Source organism: Psittacula echo, assembly GCF_963264785.1.
Source record: "Psittacula echo genome assembly, chromosome: Z".
In the NCBI taxonomy this organism is placed as follows: domain Eukaryota; kingdom Metazoa; phylum Chordata; class Aves; order Psittaciformes; family Psittacidae; genus Psittacula; species Psittacula echo.
Window position 1 is genome coordinate 40,798,437 of NC_137742.1, and position 16,496 is coordinate 40,814,932.

Consider the following 16,496-nt stretch of genomic DNA (forward strand, 5'->3'; position numbering starts at 1 on the left):
ATCCAGTTTAGATGTGTGTTTTCATTCAATAGAAAGTGTTTTTTCACTTTTATAGGCAAATGATATATGTCTATATGTAGTTAACATTTTATTAGGAGGGTGTGTGTTTTTCAGTGTATGACAAAACATGATTCACTGAGATTGTTGTGGTGTTTTGACCCCCGCACAACCAACATGAACAGCTAAAATGTCCTCGGCTATCTTATCCTTACAACTAGGAGGTTTTATTCATGGAAAAATACATCTGAAAGAGTAATGCAGAGCAATGGCCAAAAGAAATGGCCACGGACAAAAAAACAAACAGCAACAGAGATGAAACTACTGCATAAATTGGGATTATTCATAAATGACACAAGGCCATATCATAAAGCAGGAGGGTGGAAATGCTAAGCATCATTCACAGTGTTTATCTGGGTTTGTGAAGATTAAAAATAGTGTCCAAGATGTTTTATTTGTCTACACATTAATTCTGCCAGGAAAAATACGTCATCCATGAGATGACAAAATAAAATGTAAAGAGACTGTAAGATTCCCAGCTGTCCTTCTCCCAAGGTTGACCCAAGTCTGTTCAAATTGCAGAAGACACAATAAGGTTTGTTTTGTGAAAACACCGCTGGCAGGTTTTTTTTGCCTAACCACTGCAGACCATCTGTCTGACCCTTAAAGTGATGACCATAATTTGGGAGGAGCTTTCCAAAACAATTCCTTTGTGATGAGGTCTGAGCTAGTGACTGGAGACTGTTAGACTTCTAACATTTTAGTATTCTGGAATAACCGTAAACACCTCTGTTACATATTTGAGGTTAAATGCTGTTGGATGACAAATATACAGTTTCATGTGGACAAAAAAAGGTTATAAAGTCATTCATGTCATTATAAAGTCAAGTTATATTCCTAATATGTCCTCTTTTAACAGACTTGGTAACACCTTCAATATAGTCATTATTCCTGATTTTGCAAGACTGCTTTGCTGTGTAGCATTTATTTACCCATCTGCTTAGGAAACAGCCCAGGACATAACTAAACTTAAACCTTTGAGGCATGTACAGATTATGGTGCCCAGGATGGAGCAATTTTTAAAACCATTTTCCGTTCTGTGCTACCAGTCCTGGTAATAGCGATTATCTGTCTTGTAAAGTGTTACAGGACTTTGAGGAGTGCTCCTGCATGGCATCCAGAACTGCTGAGTGTATAGTGGCCTAAATTCTGCCTTCCTTTTTTTTTTTTTTTTTTTTTTTTTTTTTGTTTTTTTTTTTTTTTTTGTTTTCTTCTTTGTTTTTTTTCTGTAGAATTGCTCTCTTAACCTTTAAGTTTAACAGGACAAAAACTTTCCTACTTTCAAAGTTCATTCTCAAGAAACAGAAATGATCTATTAAAAATGGTGCCATCTCTTGGAATTAAGCATACAATAAATACAGACATTGGGTAGACGTCATTCACCAGGCTTTTAATGAAAGCATTCTGGTGAACATTTGTAATAAACTAAAGACATAATATAGTCCTAAACCCACGAATCTTCAGAAAACCACACACGAAAGGGTGAGATCAGTCAGTCCTCGTTTGCGAAACAACATTTCCACACTGTGGAATCATGTTTTAAGTGATGTTTTCCTATTGACATCATTGGGAGCAGGATCAAGCTCTTTATTCTTAAATTGCAATAATTTGTTCCATACAAGGTACATAATTACCCATTGGATCTGCAGAAAGCCCTCCATTTCAAAAGCACTGCAACAGTAACTGTTGGTCTCTCAAAGGCCATTAACCCAGTAGCTTTTGTACAATCAAAGGATTGATCCATTTCAGTGACACTTGTAAACTTGTACAGCTTTGTCATCTGTAGCTTTCGTGTTACTAATTCTCCACTTGCTTTTTGTGGTGTTGAGTGACATGCTGCCATGAGCATGCTGCCATGAGCAGACTTTGTAATTGCAAAGGGGTGGGGGAGCTTTGCTTAGGAATGTGGTTTCCAGTATTAGCTACAGCAAATGGACTGAAATTGTTCATTGTCTCCTTGGCTTACTCTGTTGTCATATTCTTGATTTAGTTTTAAGTCATGAGGTAGAATATATTTTTATTTACAGGTCACTCTTCTTTTGTCCTTTTTTTTTTCTTTTTTTTTTCTTTTTTCATAAAGAGGCATTTTTGGCTATTTGAACTTTACTTACCAAAATTGTGTCTATTTGGATTTACTCAGCTGCTCATTTTCACCCTGCGTCAGATCTCTGAATCCTTTCTACAGTCTTGATAGGGCTAATCTCATGAAGCTTTACATTTGTTCTTGGTCTGAATTAAAATATTTCCTAGGTCAGTTCTTCCAAAGTAAATTTTTAAGAAGTTATCTCATGCCTTGGAGAAGAGAATAAGGGGATCTTTGTGCTCAGCTCACACTTTGTTCATAAACCATGACAGATGAACAACATACTAATTGTTTCAAACTAGGTAACTCCTGGACTTGCATGCTATCTTGGAGGCTAAATTAAAAACATTATCAAAGGTCAGTTGTTGCCTGTGTTACTGAAAAATAAAACACACTTTCTTCTCATGCCTCTTTTTGTTCCAGTAACAGGACACAGCCAGGGCATTAGTTTCCTTCCAAATCATTGCCCTGGTTCCTGAAAGCTGGTTTGTTTATTTTCCAGTACTCAGTTAATGTTCCTGCCATGTAGCCTCAAAGTATCAATAATCAGTTCTTATTGTTTATTCTGTATTATATCAGAAATGAGCAATGATAGATGAGAACAGCTGGTAGAGCAAGCAGATTTTCACTTTTCCCATGGCATGTTGCTGGGTTGCACTGCAGGCACTGAGTGAGGTAGAAGAGACTTCTTATCCTTAACAAGAAGGTGCGAGTTAAAACATATGTATATAACTTTTACCTTCTTTTGGAAGAGAAGAAAGAGTAGAACATGCAGTATGGTAACTCCAGTATAAGGAAGGACTAATGGGGAAGCTTGTAAAAGGAGCTGGGTTGAGAACAGGATAAAAGAAGATGCCCCTAGACCACTATGGGTTCTGTGTATTTTCTTTCCTACTTGTTTATCCTGGAGAGTATAGCTCTTGCTCAATTAGAGAGCAAGAGCAGCCAAACGAAAGAAAAACTGTGACAGCAGCCAAATCTGGTGACTTAAGAGCAAGCTCTGCCCCTGCAGCAAAGTTCCACTAGGTTCCATCCTAGTGAATATTACTAAGCTACATACTTTATATCAGCATAGACCCAAAACTCAGTCTGTCGCTTATACACATATTTATGGTCAATTTCTTAAGGGAGAAAGGCAGTTACAGTGGAGTCTGAGGTGGGTTTTTGTGAGAATCAACTATTGTAACTTTCATACAGCGACAAAAAGTTCAGTATTATGAAATCTAAAAATAATTCAAGCACCAGAAACAAAAGTGTGACATGACACAAAAAAGCAATCAAGATGTTTTCACAGAACCGCGAGCCTGACTTTCCAGTCAGTCACACTAGTACACAGCTGTATAAGGGTGTAAGCCAGCAAAGGAGAATGGGAGAACCATTCTGATTGTCCCAGGGCTGTTCAATATAAACGTTATCAGTGTAATCCAAATTACTTTTAGCAAGCTTAATTAAAACAGATTATAAATGGCTTGTTTGTCTTAAACAGTCAGAATCTCATTTATCAAGAATGCAAGTAAGCTATTAAGCTAAAATTAGAATGTCTGCAAGCATCTGTCATTTAAAAATGAATTGATTTAAGATGGCATTCACCATGCAAGTTCAATTTCTTGCCATGTAAATACAATAAGCTTCTGCAGGAAAATAATGGATTATGAAAGCTTCTACATAAATAATTGGATAATACTGGTAATAAGCTTGTGACATTTAAACAAATATTTTTAAAAATCTTTCCTGTCCAAGGGCAAATAAATGAGTTGCAGAAATAAACAATGAAAGAAAAACATTAACAGAACAACCTAGGGCAAGAGGGTCTTAATGCTACATCTATGTTCACTGGATTGCACTGTCTAGTAGACAATACTGCCTGCACAGAAATGGTATCCTCAGCTGTCCCACAGGCCTCTCCTGGATTTCCAGATATCTGCTCTCATGGGCTTTATCCTCTTTTCAGTGAAACAGTTTCCTTGGCTCTTTTTATGAGAGGGGAACATTCTTGCCTTTAGACTGAGGAGTCCTGTCAGATGATGTGGCATTGTAATATCACAACATTAAGTACCCAGAATGGAGCAAAAAAAGGAAATGTCAATTACATATCACAGATACCAAAAGGAGGTATGTAATAAATATTTCATGCAAGATATCTCCTTGCTTAGCTACTGTGAAAATGCAAGCCACTTAGGCAGTACTTTTTAGCCTGAATAATTTTTACAGTTTTTAGTATGTTGTTTCCATAACCATGTCAAACACCACAGACAGTGGGATTCATATTTTGCAAGCACTAATCCTACTATTACAGACCCTAATGTTCTTATTTTAAACAGGCATTTCTGGTGACTGTTCTTTAACAAGTTTCTTGGTTTAGAGGTGAAAGAAGGAAGGGCAGAAGAGCCATAGTATAAAACTGCAGGTCATTTCAGCCTCTTTAGGTTGCATACCTTATTGTGGAATGACTGATTAAGGGTTGCATCAGAACAGTACCAAAATGCTCCTTTATTTGACATAAGTGAGGGTTTTCCAGAGGAGGAGGAGATGAAGTCTAGGATGTCAACTCTTCTCTACTTGGTGCCAGACTGGATAACTGTGTCCTTTATACTAGTGACTTGATTACAGGGATCTAGGACTTCATCCTATGTTCAAGATTGCTTTAGTTACTTACCTATGACTTTGGTGGACAAGCAGGAGACACAAATTTCTCAATAGAAAAAGAGAAATGCTCAGATAATAACAGGATTTAATATGGAGCATCATCACAGTGATGATATGAGAACAAAGGTCTGAAAACCCTCATATCAAGCCCTAGGAAGGTGGAGGGTGATAATGGATATTTAGGAAAAGCAATACAAGAAACAAATCAATCATAAAGCCATTTGTTCGTTCAGCCCCCCTCCAGAGAGCTGAAGAACTTGAACTGGAGGTCATTCATTACCACTGTGTTTACAGTCACTGTGAGGTCCATTTTCCATGAATTTACCTAATCCCTTTTTAAATGCGTGAATGCTATTGGCCTCCACAGCATCCCAAAGCAAAGGATTTCAGTGCTTAGCCATTTCTGAAAAAGTCCTCCCTTTTGTTTGTTTTAAAACATGTAAATATTGAAGTGCAACATTCAGTCACTTGATTTTGCTTTCTCACAACTGCAACTAAAATTAGCTACGGAGGACAAGTGAAAACAAACAGATGAACTCAAGGAGAGTGAAGAGGGGAAAAAAAATCAGAGAGGAAGAAAAAGCAGACTGAAAGAATGAAAACCCAGGAAATTCTGCCACAACCACTCTGACGATGTAGGGTGGACTGTTACAATGCCAGCTACCTTTGTGAGGGTATGTTTTTGAACTCTGTGGAAGGTATTCAATCACTACAGCACTATGTAACATTGCAACAACTTGCATGGATGGATAAACAACATGAGATGTTTGCTTTTGAAAACCTGAGCTTCAGAATGCTGAGCCAAATCTAGCAGAAATGAACAGAACTGATATAAGCAGACCCAGCTGCACTCAAACCGCGTCATTTTAATCTAGGTATTTAGACTTTGATGTGAAGTTGCATAAAATAATTATCTTTTCATGGTGACATATACACACAAATACACACACACATAATATTAAAATACAGATTTTTGTTCCACAGTGCATGTGAGCATCTCCAGGTTACATATACCACATATACCATATGTGAACTTGAGTGAGTTTTCAGTTGGCTCTGACATTCTCCTGACATGTATTAGAAAAGCAGTTTCAGTATTTCCAATCAGATCAAAGGAATCTACATATTTCAGACTTAGATTTTTATGCTGCCCTTTAAGAGGCTTATACAACAAAGAATGAAGGGTTTCATTTGTTTAAAAATATGTTAGGAATTTTTTTCTTTTCTTTTCTATTCTTTTTTTTTTTTTTTTTTTTTTAATTCTTCCTTCTCACATTTATTCCTTGAGCACTACAGAGTATGAAAACAGTACTGTATGTGTATAGGGTCATAGGAACTTGCACTAACTAAAAAAGAGAGTCGCTCAAGTACAAATTGAGACATCAGGATTTTAAATTTCCTGCCTTCTTACTACTATTATATAGTCTACATATTTGCAGTATGTACAAATATGCACATATATACATATATATATGTATATAAACATTTATGACTTGCTTAGCTGGCTCATACCCACCTAACCTTTTTCAACATGGTATTTTCGAAGTGTTGTATTAAAGCCTGTTGGCCAGCTTCACATTTCCTGTTCACACAACTCAAGCCAACAATCTGTGCCAGACTGCAGTTAGCTAATTCAAAAAGAACTTTCAAAAACCATTACAGGAACCAAGAGATGAAAATTTGAGCCTTTTTATTGTCCGACTGCAAACAAATTTATTAACAAAATTAAAACACATCGAACGGATTTTATATTGTTTTCAATGCCTTGGGAGCAGTATTTGCAGTGGAAGAAAGATAAAGGACATAGGTAAGAAAGTATTTTAGATCAATTGGCTGCTAAATCATTAACGACCTTCAGGACTTCCTGGCAAAGCAGCATAACAGCTGCCTCTCTGACTTCCCTGGCCACTAAGGAACTGCCAGGAGACTGTTTACTGTTTCCACAGGCACTGACCCAATCTACAAGTCATACCCAGTAACAAACAAATTGATCAGCCAAACTACTGTGCATGCCTACAACATCTTATCATCCAAGTCTAGTCATGACGCATCTCAGAAAACAATGCAACAGGCGCATCAGCCATAGAATCATAAAACAGTTAGGGTTGGAAAGGACCTTAAGATCATGTAGTTCCAACCCCCCTGCCATGGGCAGGGACACCTCACACTAAACCATGTCTCCCAAGGCTCTGTCCAGCCTGGCCTTAAACACCACCAGGGATGGCATGCCATCACATCTGCATTAGATGAAAGGTGGTAGCTCTATCTTATTTTGAGACCACCCCCGCTCTGTTAAAAGGCTGTTTTAAACTTGTTTATAACATTGCCAAGGCACAATGATTTCAGCTCAGACTTTCCATGCTGGGTCCTTGCTTCAGGCTTGTTTTGGAAGATTTAATCCAAAACAGTTCCATGATTTCCGAGAACAAGTCTCGGAAATGGAAAAGCCTTTACTTTGCCCCTATTTAAAAAATTCTTTGAAAAGCTTGGGCACTCCTAGGTTTTGGAGTAGCAGCATGAAAAGTGTCAGGATTTGGGTTTTGTGCCAGAACTGTGCTTTCTGTCAAGTCATTAGCTTTTGAGAAACTAAAATTTGTAAGCACTGGGCTAAGCAGGGCAGACAGACTGTAACATGGGCAGGATTAGAGAGAAAAACTTGGACTACCTGGAGCTGAGGAGCCAGGAATAAGATGGAGAATGGGAGCAGGGGAGTGTTGCTGCTTGTGGGGCAGGCTAGACAAGACAAAGGCGCATCAGTGAGGAGGCAAGAAACACAAGGACAGGTTGGAGGAAAAAGGACAAGAGAAGTCAAGCTTCGGTGAGCTAGTTTCTGTCATGTTTCTGTACAGTTTCTCCCTCCAGAGCCTGAACCCTGACTTGCTGGTTCCCACCTCTCCCTGCCGTCAAGCAAAACTGCTCTGATGCACCTCCACTTCTGGTCTGCATTGAAGATGGCCATTGAAACGACTGTTCCTTAACAGCTATTCACTAGGTGCTAGGCAGGCACAGCTTTACAGAGAACTAAGCTACGTATTTATACAATGCTATATAGTGCTCCTTCATTTCTTTCTGTTAGCTTGGAAAAGAAGAAACAAACAAAATAAGTATAAAAGGTTGAAGATTTGGGCATGAGATTGCAAGGAAAAGCCAGAATCTGGCCCATTGTGCAACTTCATTCAAGCCTGCTTGTGAATATTTCAATCAGACAACCTGTAACTACACCAGTTTTTCATCCCTGGAGCTCAGAAGCAGCGAGGGTATTTGCCTGACTTCTTTATCATCCTCTGTGATGCTCCCTATCTATTACTGCCTACAGACAGACTGGTAACTACAGCCATGAAAGCTGCAATTCATGAAAAGCTTTCCATCCTAGGAAATGCTTTCCATCCTTCTTCACAAGTGTTTTAGATATACCAATTTCTAGGAAAACTTAAAAATAGTTCTTCATAAATTCATATTGGAAAAGTCTTTCCATGTAAATGTCAGATGGTAAAAACACTGCCACCTCCAAGGCTATAAACCATTTTTAACAGTCATGCTCAGCTGTCATCACTACTCACACAATGTATTGCATTACACAAGCTACCAAGCCTTTTTAGAAGTAATAAAGAAATACATAAACAGGAGGTGGCAAAAGTAGGCTATAAGCTTGCCTTTTTAACCAATACCTTTTCATGATTTTAAAAATACTTTCCGGTTAATATTTTGGGGTGATACTACGAGAAACTTTTCTATCATGCGCTTGCTTGGCAGATTTTTTCTTCCTATATCAATTAGAATGAAATTAGAAATTCTATTAAGTTTTATACATTAAAAGTGTACATAAAATCCCATCAAATTTTTAAGATATCAGATGTCTGAGAGAAAACACTAGCCAGCAATTAGGACTTGAATTTTCAGCTTAAACTTCCTTTTTAATACAGTTAGGCATCTTTTTTTGTGAACTTTTTCTTTTATGGTGTATTTACTTCGAAGAAAAACACTCTCTTTTTTTTTTTTTCCCAAGAAAAGTTAAAGTCAGTAACTACTGCCACGTCAAAAATTGCTTTATAGTGGGGAAAATGCCTAGGATCGTTACCTATATTTTAGAAATACTTGAGTTATCAGACAGGCTTTCAGTCATGTATTCACAGTACTATTACAATGGAAAAAAGGCTGAATTTATCTCAGTGTTACCATGTAGTTATCCATCTGGTCCTCCTTAGATGACTCGGATGGAGCTCGGCTCAGATGCCTCTATACAAACGCCGGTAGCATGGGGAACAAACAAGAGGAATGAGAGATGTGTGCACGACTACAGGAGTATGATATAGTAGGCATCACAGAAACATGGTGGGATGGCTCCTACGACTGGAGTGTTGGAATGGAAGGTTACAGGCTCTTTAGAAAAGACAGGCCTGGCAGGCGGGGAGGGGGAGTTGCTGTTTATGTTAGGGATAGGCTGGAGAGTATGGAACTCTGTCTGAGGACGGGTGAGCAGTTGACAGAGAGTTTGTGGGTCAGGGTTAAAGGGAGAACAGCGATGGGGGACATTACTGTGGGGATCTGTTACAGACCGCCTGATCAAGAGGAATCTGTGGATGAAGTGCTCTATAGGCAGATAGGAACAGCCTCACGCTCACAGGCCCTTGTTCTCATGAGGGACTTCAACCACCCTGACATCTGTTGGAGTGAAGGTACGGCCCGGCACAAGCAATCCAGGAGGTTCCTCGATTGTGTGGAAGACAACTTCCTTCTGCAAGTAATAGAGGAGCCGACAAGGAGAGGTGCCATGCTTGACCTCGTGCTCACCAACAGGGAAGGGCTGGTTGGAAATGTGACGCTCCAGGGCAGCCTTGGATGCAGTGACCACGAGATGGTCGAATTCGAGATCCTCGGGACAGTGACAAGAGAGTGCAGCAAGCTCACTGCCCTGGACTTCAAGAGAGCAGACTTTGGCCTCTTCAGGAGCCTGCTTAGTAAGGTTCCATGGGATACAGCCCTAGAGGGCAGGGGGCCCAAGACTCTTGGTTGTTATTCAAGGATCACCTGCTGCAAGCTCAGGAGTGTTGCATCCCAACTAGAAGGAAGTGCAGCAGGAGGGCCAGGAGACCTCCTTGGCTGGATAAGGAGCTGCTCAGGAAAATTCAAAGGAAAAAAGAGGCTTATAGAAGGTGGAAGCAGGGACAGGAGGCCTGGGAAAAATACAGGGATGCTGGCCGGGAAGCTAGGGACCAGGTTAGGAAAGCTAAGGCCCAGTTAGAATTGAACTTGGCTAGGGATGTTAAGGATAGCAGGAAGGGATTCTATAGGTACGTAGCGAGTAAAAGACAGACTAGGGACAACGTAGGCCCCCTTTGGAAGATATCGGGAGAACTGGCTACCCTGGATTTGGAGAAGACTGAGGTTCTTAATGACTTCTTTGCCTCGGTCTTCACTGGCAAAGGCTCTGACTGCACCACCCAAGTCTTGGAGGGCAGATGCAGGGACTGTGAGAATGAAGACCTTGGGCACACTGTAGGAGAGGATCTGGTTCGAGACCATCTTAAAAACCTAAACGTACACAAGTCCATGGGACCTGACAAAATCCGTCTGCGGGTCCTGAAGGAGCTGGCGAGTGAAGTTGCTAAGCCACTGGCCATCGTATTTGAAAAATCATGGCAGTCAGGTGAAGTTCCCGACGACTGGAAAAAGGGAAATATAACCCCCATTTTCAAGAAGGGGAAAATGGATGACCTAGGGAACTACAGACCAGTCAGTCTCACCTCTGTGCCTGGCAAACTCTTGGAGCAGATTCTCCTGGAAGACATGCTAAGGCACATGAAAAACAAGGAGGTGGTTGGTGACAGCCAGCATGGCTTCACTAAGGGGAAATCCTGCCTGACCAATACAGTGGCCTTCTATGATGGGGCTATGAAACTGATGGACAGGGGCAGAGCAGTTGATGTCATCTACCTGGATTTGTACAAAGCGTTCGACACTGTCCCACATGACATCCTTGTCTCTAAATTGGGAGAGACATCAATTTGATGGGTGGACCACTCAGTGGATAAAGAACTGGCTGGATGGCCGCACGCAAAGAGTTGTGGTCAATGGCTCGATGTCCGGCTGGAGATCGGTAACGAGTGGTGTCCTTCCGGGATCGGTGTTGGGACCGGTCTTGTTCAACATCTTTGTTGATGACATGGACAGTGGGATTGAGTGTGTCCTCAGCAAGTCTGCTGATGACACCAAGCTGTGTGGTTCAGTTGATACGCTGGAGGGAAGGGATGCCATCCAGAGGGACCTCGACACACTTGTGAGGTGGGCTGATGCCAACCTTATGAAGTTTAACCATGACAAGTGCAAGGTCCTACACTTGGGTCGGAGCAATCCCAGGCACAGCTACAGGTTGGGCAGAGAAGAGATTCAGAGCAGCCCTGCGGAGAAGGACTTGGGGGTGTTGGTTGATGAGAAAATGAACATGAGCTGGCTTCAGTGTGTGCTTGCAGCCCAGAAAGCCAACCGTATCCTGGGCTGCATCAAAAGGAGCGTGACCAGCAGGTCGAAGGAGGTGATCCTGCCCCTCTACTCTGCTCTCGTGAGACCTCACTTGGAGTATTGTGTGCAGTTCTGGTGTCCTCAACATAAAAAGGACATGGAACTGTTGGAACAAGTCCAGAGGAGGGCCACGAGGATGATCAGGGGACTGGAGCACCTTCCATATGGAGATAGGCTGAGAAAGTTGGGTCTGTTCAGCCTGGAGAAGAGAAGGCTGCGTGGAGACCTCAGAGCAGCTTCCAGTATCTGAAGGGGGCCTACAAGGATGCTGGGGATGGACTCTTCATCAGGGACCGTAGTGACAGAACAAGGGGTAATGGGTTCAAACTTAAACAGGGCAAGTTTAGATTGGATATAAGGACGAAATTCTTTAGTGTGAGGGTGGTGAGGCACTGGAATGGGTTGCCCAGGGAGTTTGTGAGTGCTCCATCCTTGGCGGTGTTCAAGGCCAGGTTGGATGAGGCCTTGGGTGACATGGTTTAGTGTTATGTCCCCCTGCCCATGGCAGGGGGGTTGGAGCTAGATGATCTTAATGTCTCTTCCAACCCTAACTATTCTATGATTCTATGATTCTATGACTCACAGATAGTGAAAACCTATTAAGGGGAATCAGAAGTAGCACTTACACAAATTTGTGTAAAAGTCAGTATTTTTTGATTGACTAACAGAGTGCAGATGTGTAGCAGCAGCTTGAGGACTTATTCAGGAGGTGATATGAAATATTGCGTTATTTTTATTAAGTTGCTGAGATAACAAAGTGACTTCCCCAACCAGATGTTCAATCCTTCAAGTCCATTGCTCTAAATTACGCGGACTTCTGATTCCATATTTTAACCCAGTGCTTGAGTTTAGAAAAGCAGGATCAGTTCCCCATTTTGACCAGAACTTACCAGTACTGACTTTTTAAATTGACTAAAATCTATAATCAAGTACGTTGATGTGAGCCACATAGGAAACAAACAAACAAAAATGGGTGAACCTGGAGCCTATTGAGAAACCAAGACACAACTAGCTTTCATTAGAGCTCCTCTGGTAAAATCACCATAAATACTGTGATTACAGTTGAGGACAGCAGGGCAACATTGCTTTATTCCTGGTATCAGGATATCCTGTATAAGGGTTCCCACAGAAGCCAGGCTGCAAAGAAATACTCTACACCCTGCTGTACTGCCTAGGAACTCTATTTCACTTTGCAGGTATAGCTCACTTAGGATTAATCCTTAGATAACAAATAGCCCTCAGATGAGAAGGCAAGGAAAATCTCCATCCAGAATTTGGCAGATTTGAAGAGTTGGCTCTTACCTTGCAAGGCATAGGCTTTTTGAAGGAGATTTCAGCTTGAGTCCAAACTCCCTTCGGAGAGTCCAAGACGGACCAGATTTTCTCTTGAACGACATGATTCTCCTCAAAGATATAAACAGCAAGAGTGCCACTCATTTTGAAAAATCCATATAAGGCATAATAAAAACGCAGACAAAACTGTAAGTTTCCTGGCAGGATTGGGCCATACAGACGTCCAATGTACCCAGGCTGTGATGTAAACTTTGTGTTCGCCAACAAGTAATAGCCTGCAAGACAGTTCAGTTATTGAGTATTTCTAATACACAATTAGCAGAGCTGATTTGGTATTAAAGCAGCGTCCATTATTGCATCAGAATTTGGTTATAAAAACAGTTTCTACTGGCAGGAAACAGTTTATCACATTCTGCTTGAAAGGAAGTAAGCATTTCTCTAAAAGCATCCCAGATACTTCAAGCTAAACTGGCACACGGCTAAGTTACCAGAAATACGCACTTCTCAAATTTACAGTGAAAAATTCTCTGGCCATTCTGGAAACCTGTCTGTCTCAAGGATACCACTCTGAGACCAAAGAATGAAGGATAGGGCACAAGGCCTTGTATTCCCTGCAGCAAATATAAAGAGGTGAGGATTCAGCACATTTGATTAAGAAACATGAATACACAAAAAGATGTGTGAGTTTCAGAACTTGCTAGCAGGCCTTTCACTACATGGCTTCCCTACACAACATTTCACAGTTTTCCCTTAAAAATGCCAACAGCCCTAAGCCTGGAAGAGCTAAGAGCCCACCATTCCTCTATATCAAAAGCAATGCATTAAGCTAGTATTATATTTGTTTGCATATGTTTGTGGAATCATCCCTTCAGTGACTAGAGATTAGTACAGTGAAAATACTGATTTATGGCCCTGTGGGACTCTTCAATGGGTGATACATGTGGGGAGACACAGCCAGAGGCCCAGCTAGGACAGAGGGGTGTACATAGATTTTTAATGCAGGGAATCACAGTGAGGCAATCTAACCAGATGACATGATTTAAGAGAGTGAACAGTGATACAACAGGTTAACCTTTAAATCCGGTTTGACTCTTCTAGTGAAAACGAGTTTTGATTTACCAAACCCTGTAGTGTGATCTCCTGCTCTATACATATTACGCTTCACTTTCACTCTGCTCCATCCTGGGCCATCTTTGTGATCCTGGTAAAAATTACACAGACCTTCCTCAAAATTGCAGCCTGCTGCAGCAGGATTGAAAGGAGCTCCTAAAAGATAAGACACGTATGTCCTGTTAGGAAGAACAAATTATTATAAGCATAGGTATTTGAAGCACAAGGATGCCAAAGTATACTGTTTCATCTTTTTTTGTATTATGGAAAAAGAGTGCACAGTCACAGTGATATCAGACAATCAATTTTGCATTGCAAGGGGGTGATATTTTCTTATATTTTATGCTGGAGATGGGGTGTAACCTCCTTCAACACCTTTATAAAATATAAATAAAATACAGATATTAAGAGAACATTTTTCCTTCTGGACGTAAGGCACAAAGGTATTCAGACCATTTGACTCTGTCCTGCTCCTTCACCCAAAAGATATTTGGACAAAATAAGCATGACTGTGCTCATGTGCGTTCATGGGTGTCACGTATTTCAGTTTTCAAGGGGATCACTTTCTTACGTAAACATTCAATAGTCTTTTAAAGAGCACTTTTAAAAAACCTTTTGTAGTAATGCATAATGTGTGTGCATATGCATGCTATAAGTATGTAATATTTTGCTTCATGTATTTGCTTCATCTCATAGCTACTGACATCTGGAACTATGCCTCACATGTTTTAGCACTGCAGCAAAGAAAGTTGCACCGTTTGTAGCAAATTCGATTAAAAGCTAAGTGAAGCCCCTCAGCCCTGCCGATGGCTCCACCTTGATCTGCAGTGTGGAATTCATGGGTCAGGTTGTGCTTTAGTCTGAAGAAATCCCCTTGCTGAATGGATGCTTTTAAGTATAACATTTGTACTTCTTTAAAAGCCTCATCAGTCACTTGCATCAGATGCTGGGGGAAGCAGGAGTGCAACCCAAAGCAGTCATGCAATTTTGGTTATATCTGGAGTGAGGACCCTGTGAGCATCAATTTATGGCAGCACACATACCACCCTTCTGCATGGAGGCTAAGAGGGACTTCCCGGCAAGGGCAGAGGCACAGGTGAGCGATCGGCTTCAGGAGAAGCAAGATTTTGGCTTTGGAGAGATGCCTGTGGTCTTTTCAGACTCAAATAAGACAAATTTAAGCACTGCCCTTGTGTCTTTCTCTGGCTAAAGAGAAAAAGGAGGCAGCCTGGCCTTTCCCCATGGCTTTCCTAGCTAAAGAAAACACAGTTGGAGCCCTGCCATGTCCATCCAGCATTTTCAACCCATGTTTTAATTCATCCTTTGGTGAGCAAGTTTAATACTCTTATGCCTTTTCTTTCCATTTATTTAACACTGAGACTTTCATTGACCAAAACTTCCAGAAGAATACAGAAAAAACTTAATGTTTTTATATAAACTGCTATGATAAGAAGAATGAAGACCTCTTGTTTTTAACATCTCTAATTAAAACAGTTGAAGATGGAAATAGGAGATAAGCCTGCAAGATTAACCAACTTTGTTGTATTCCAACAAAGTATAAAGCAAATAATTTGCATTCATTTCTTAAATAGAAAAAAACAAACAAACAAACAAACCAAACAAACCCAATCCAAAAAACTCAGGATTGAGGCAGAAATGACTATAAAATTTATCATATACTTCAAAACATATAAGCCTTCTGAAAATTAAAATGGAAAACACCATGAGCAAACAGCTCCAATCCTTGGCATACTAAAAATATAAACCATTATTTTTGTTGCAAAACAAAGCAAACACAGAATATGCATTGAGGAGTTAATGAAACAACTAGATTTACTCAGCCAAGAGTTGTGGATTAATAACATAACTGGAATCTACCCCCTATCGATACTTCAACAGTGCAGCAGAGACTTCAAGAAGTTAAAAACAGGCAACAAATATTTTTTTTCCTTAATCACTTCAAAGCATTAACCCAAAATTCAAGCTTGTTACTAAAAGAATGGATGTGCTTACTGAGAAACTACTAATCTACTTTTGACTACCGCTCAGTGCTACAGTAGTATGCAAGGAACCAGTACATAGCAACTTAAGAGGCTGTATTCAGAAATGACAAAGTCCTTCTCCCAAGTGTCTCTACAGCAGAGATCACATGGATTCAGCTGACTTCTGCTGCTGTGAAAGCCTAATAAAAACCTGACAGATACACCACTGTCTGAGATAAATAATACCTCCTGGAAAAGTGAAGATGGAAGGCAAGGCTCCTGTTTTGGCTCTGAAAAACATCTCAGGGCATGCAGCATAGAAGATATTCCCTGCATTGGCAATAATGAAAAGCATAGGACATTTTCTTCCTGGTACCATCACACCTAGGAAAATCCCCCTGTCTTTTTGTGACATGCCTGCAAAAGGTAATTTGTTCAAAAGCTGGGGTGATGCAAATACAGCATTCAGTCCAGCACTTCAGTTGCAGATGTTTGAAATAAGGTCTGGTTTCTGGATCAAATGAATGGCATCAGTGTTTATCTGCTGTTTTGTCACCAGGAGGAAGAGTAGCCCAATGGTGCTGGTCAGTTGAGAAGGTATCATCTGCACATGACTACCAAATACTGCAAGTACTTACAGGCAGTTCAGAGGGGCAAAGCAAAAAGGGAAAACAAAGAAGGTAAATAGCAATAAGAAGTCATACCTGTCTGATTGCTGCAGTAAACCGGAGAGAAAGAAATGTCATCAAGGGCAACGTAACCTCCCTTGGCGCTATTGAAAGCAACTTCAAATATTAGCTGGAAAT

At 40.6% G+C, this 16,496-nt stretch overlaps 1 protein-coding gene across 1 annotated transcript in view; it reads right to left on the reverse strand.

The window, feature by feature from the left end:
• MAMDC2 (MAM domain containing 2) overlaps window positions 1-16,496 on the reverse strand; it is a gene marked incomplete at both ends in the record, with an annotated part of 66,188 nt that overhangs the window by 9,627 nt on the left and 40,065 nt on the right. The window contains 3 exons of the mRNA XM_080637467.1: window positions 12,608-12,873; window positions 13,718-13,864; window positions 16,395-16,488. Coding sequence (XP_080493593.1) covers window positions 12,608-12,873; window positions 13,718-13,864; window positions 16,395-16,488 — 507 coding nt within the window. The remainder of the gene's footprint in view (window positions 1-12,607; window positions 12,874-13,717; window positions 13,865-16,394; window positions 16,489-16,496) is intronic.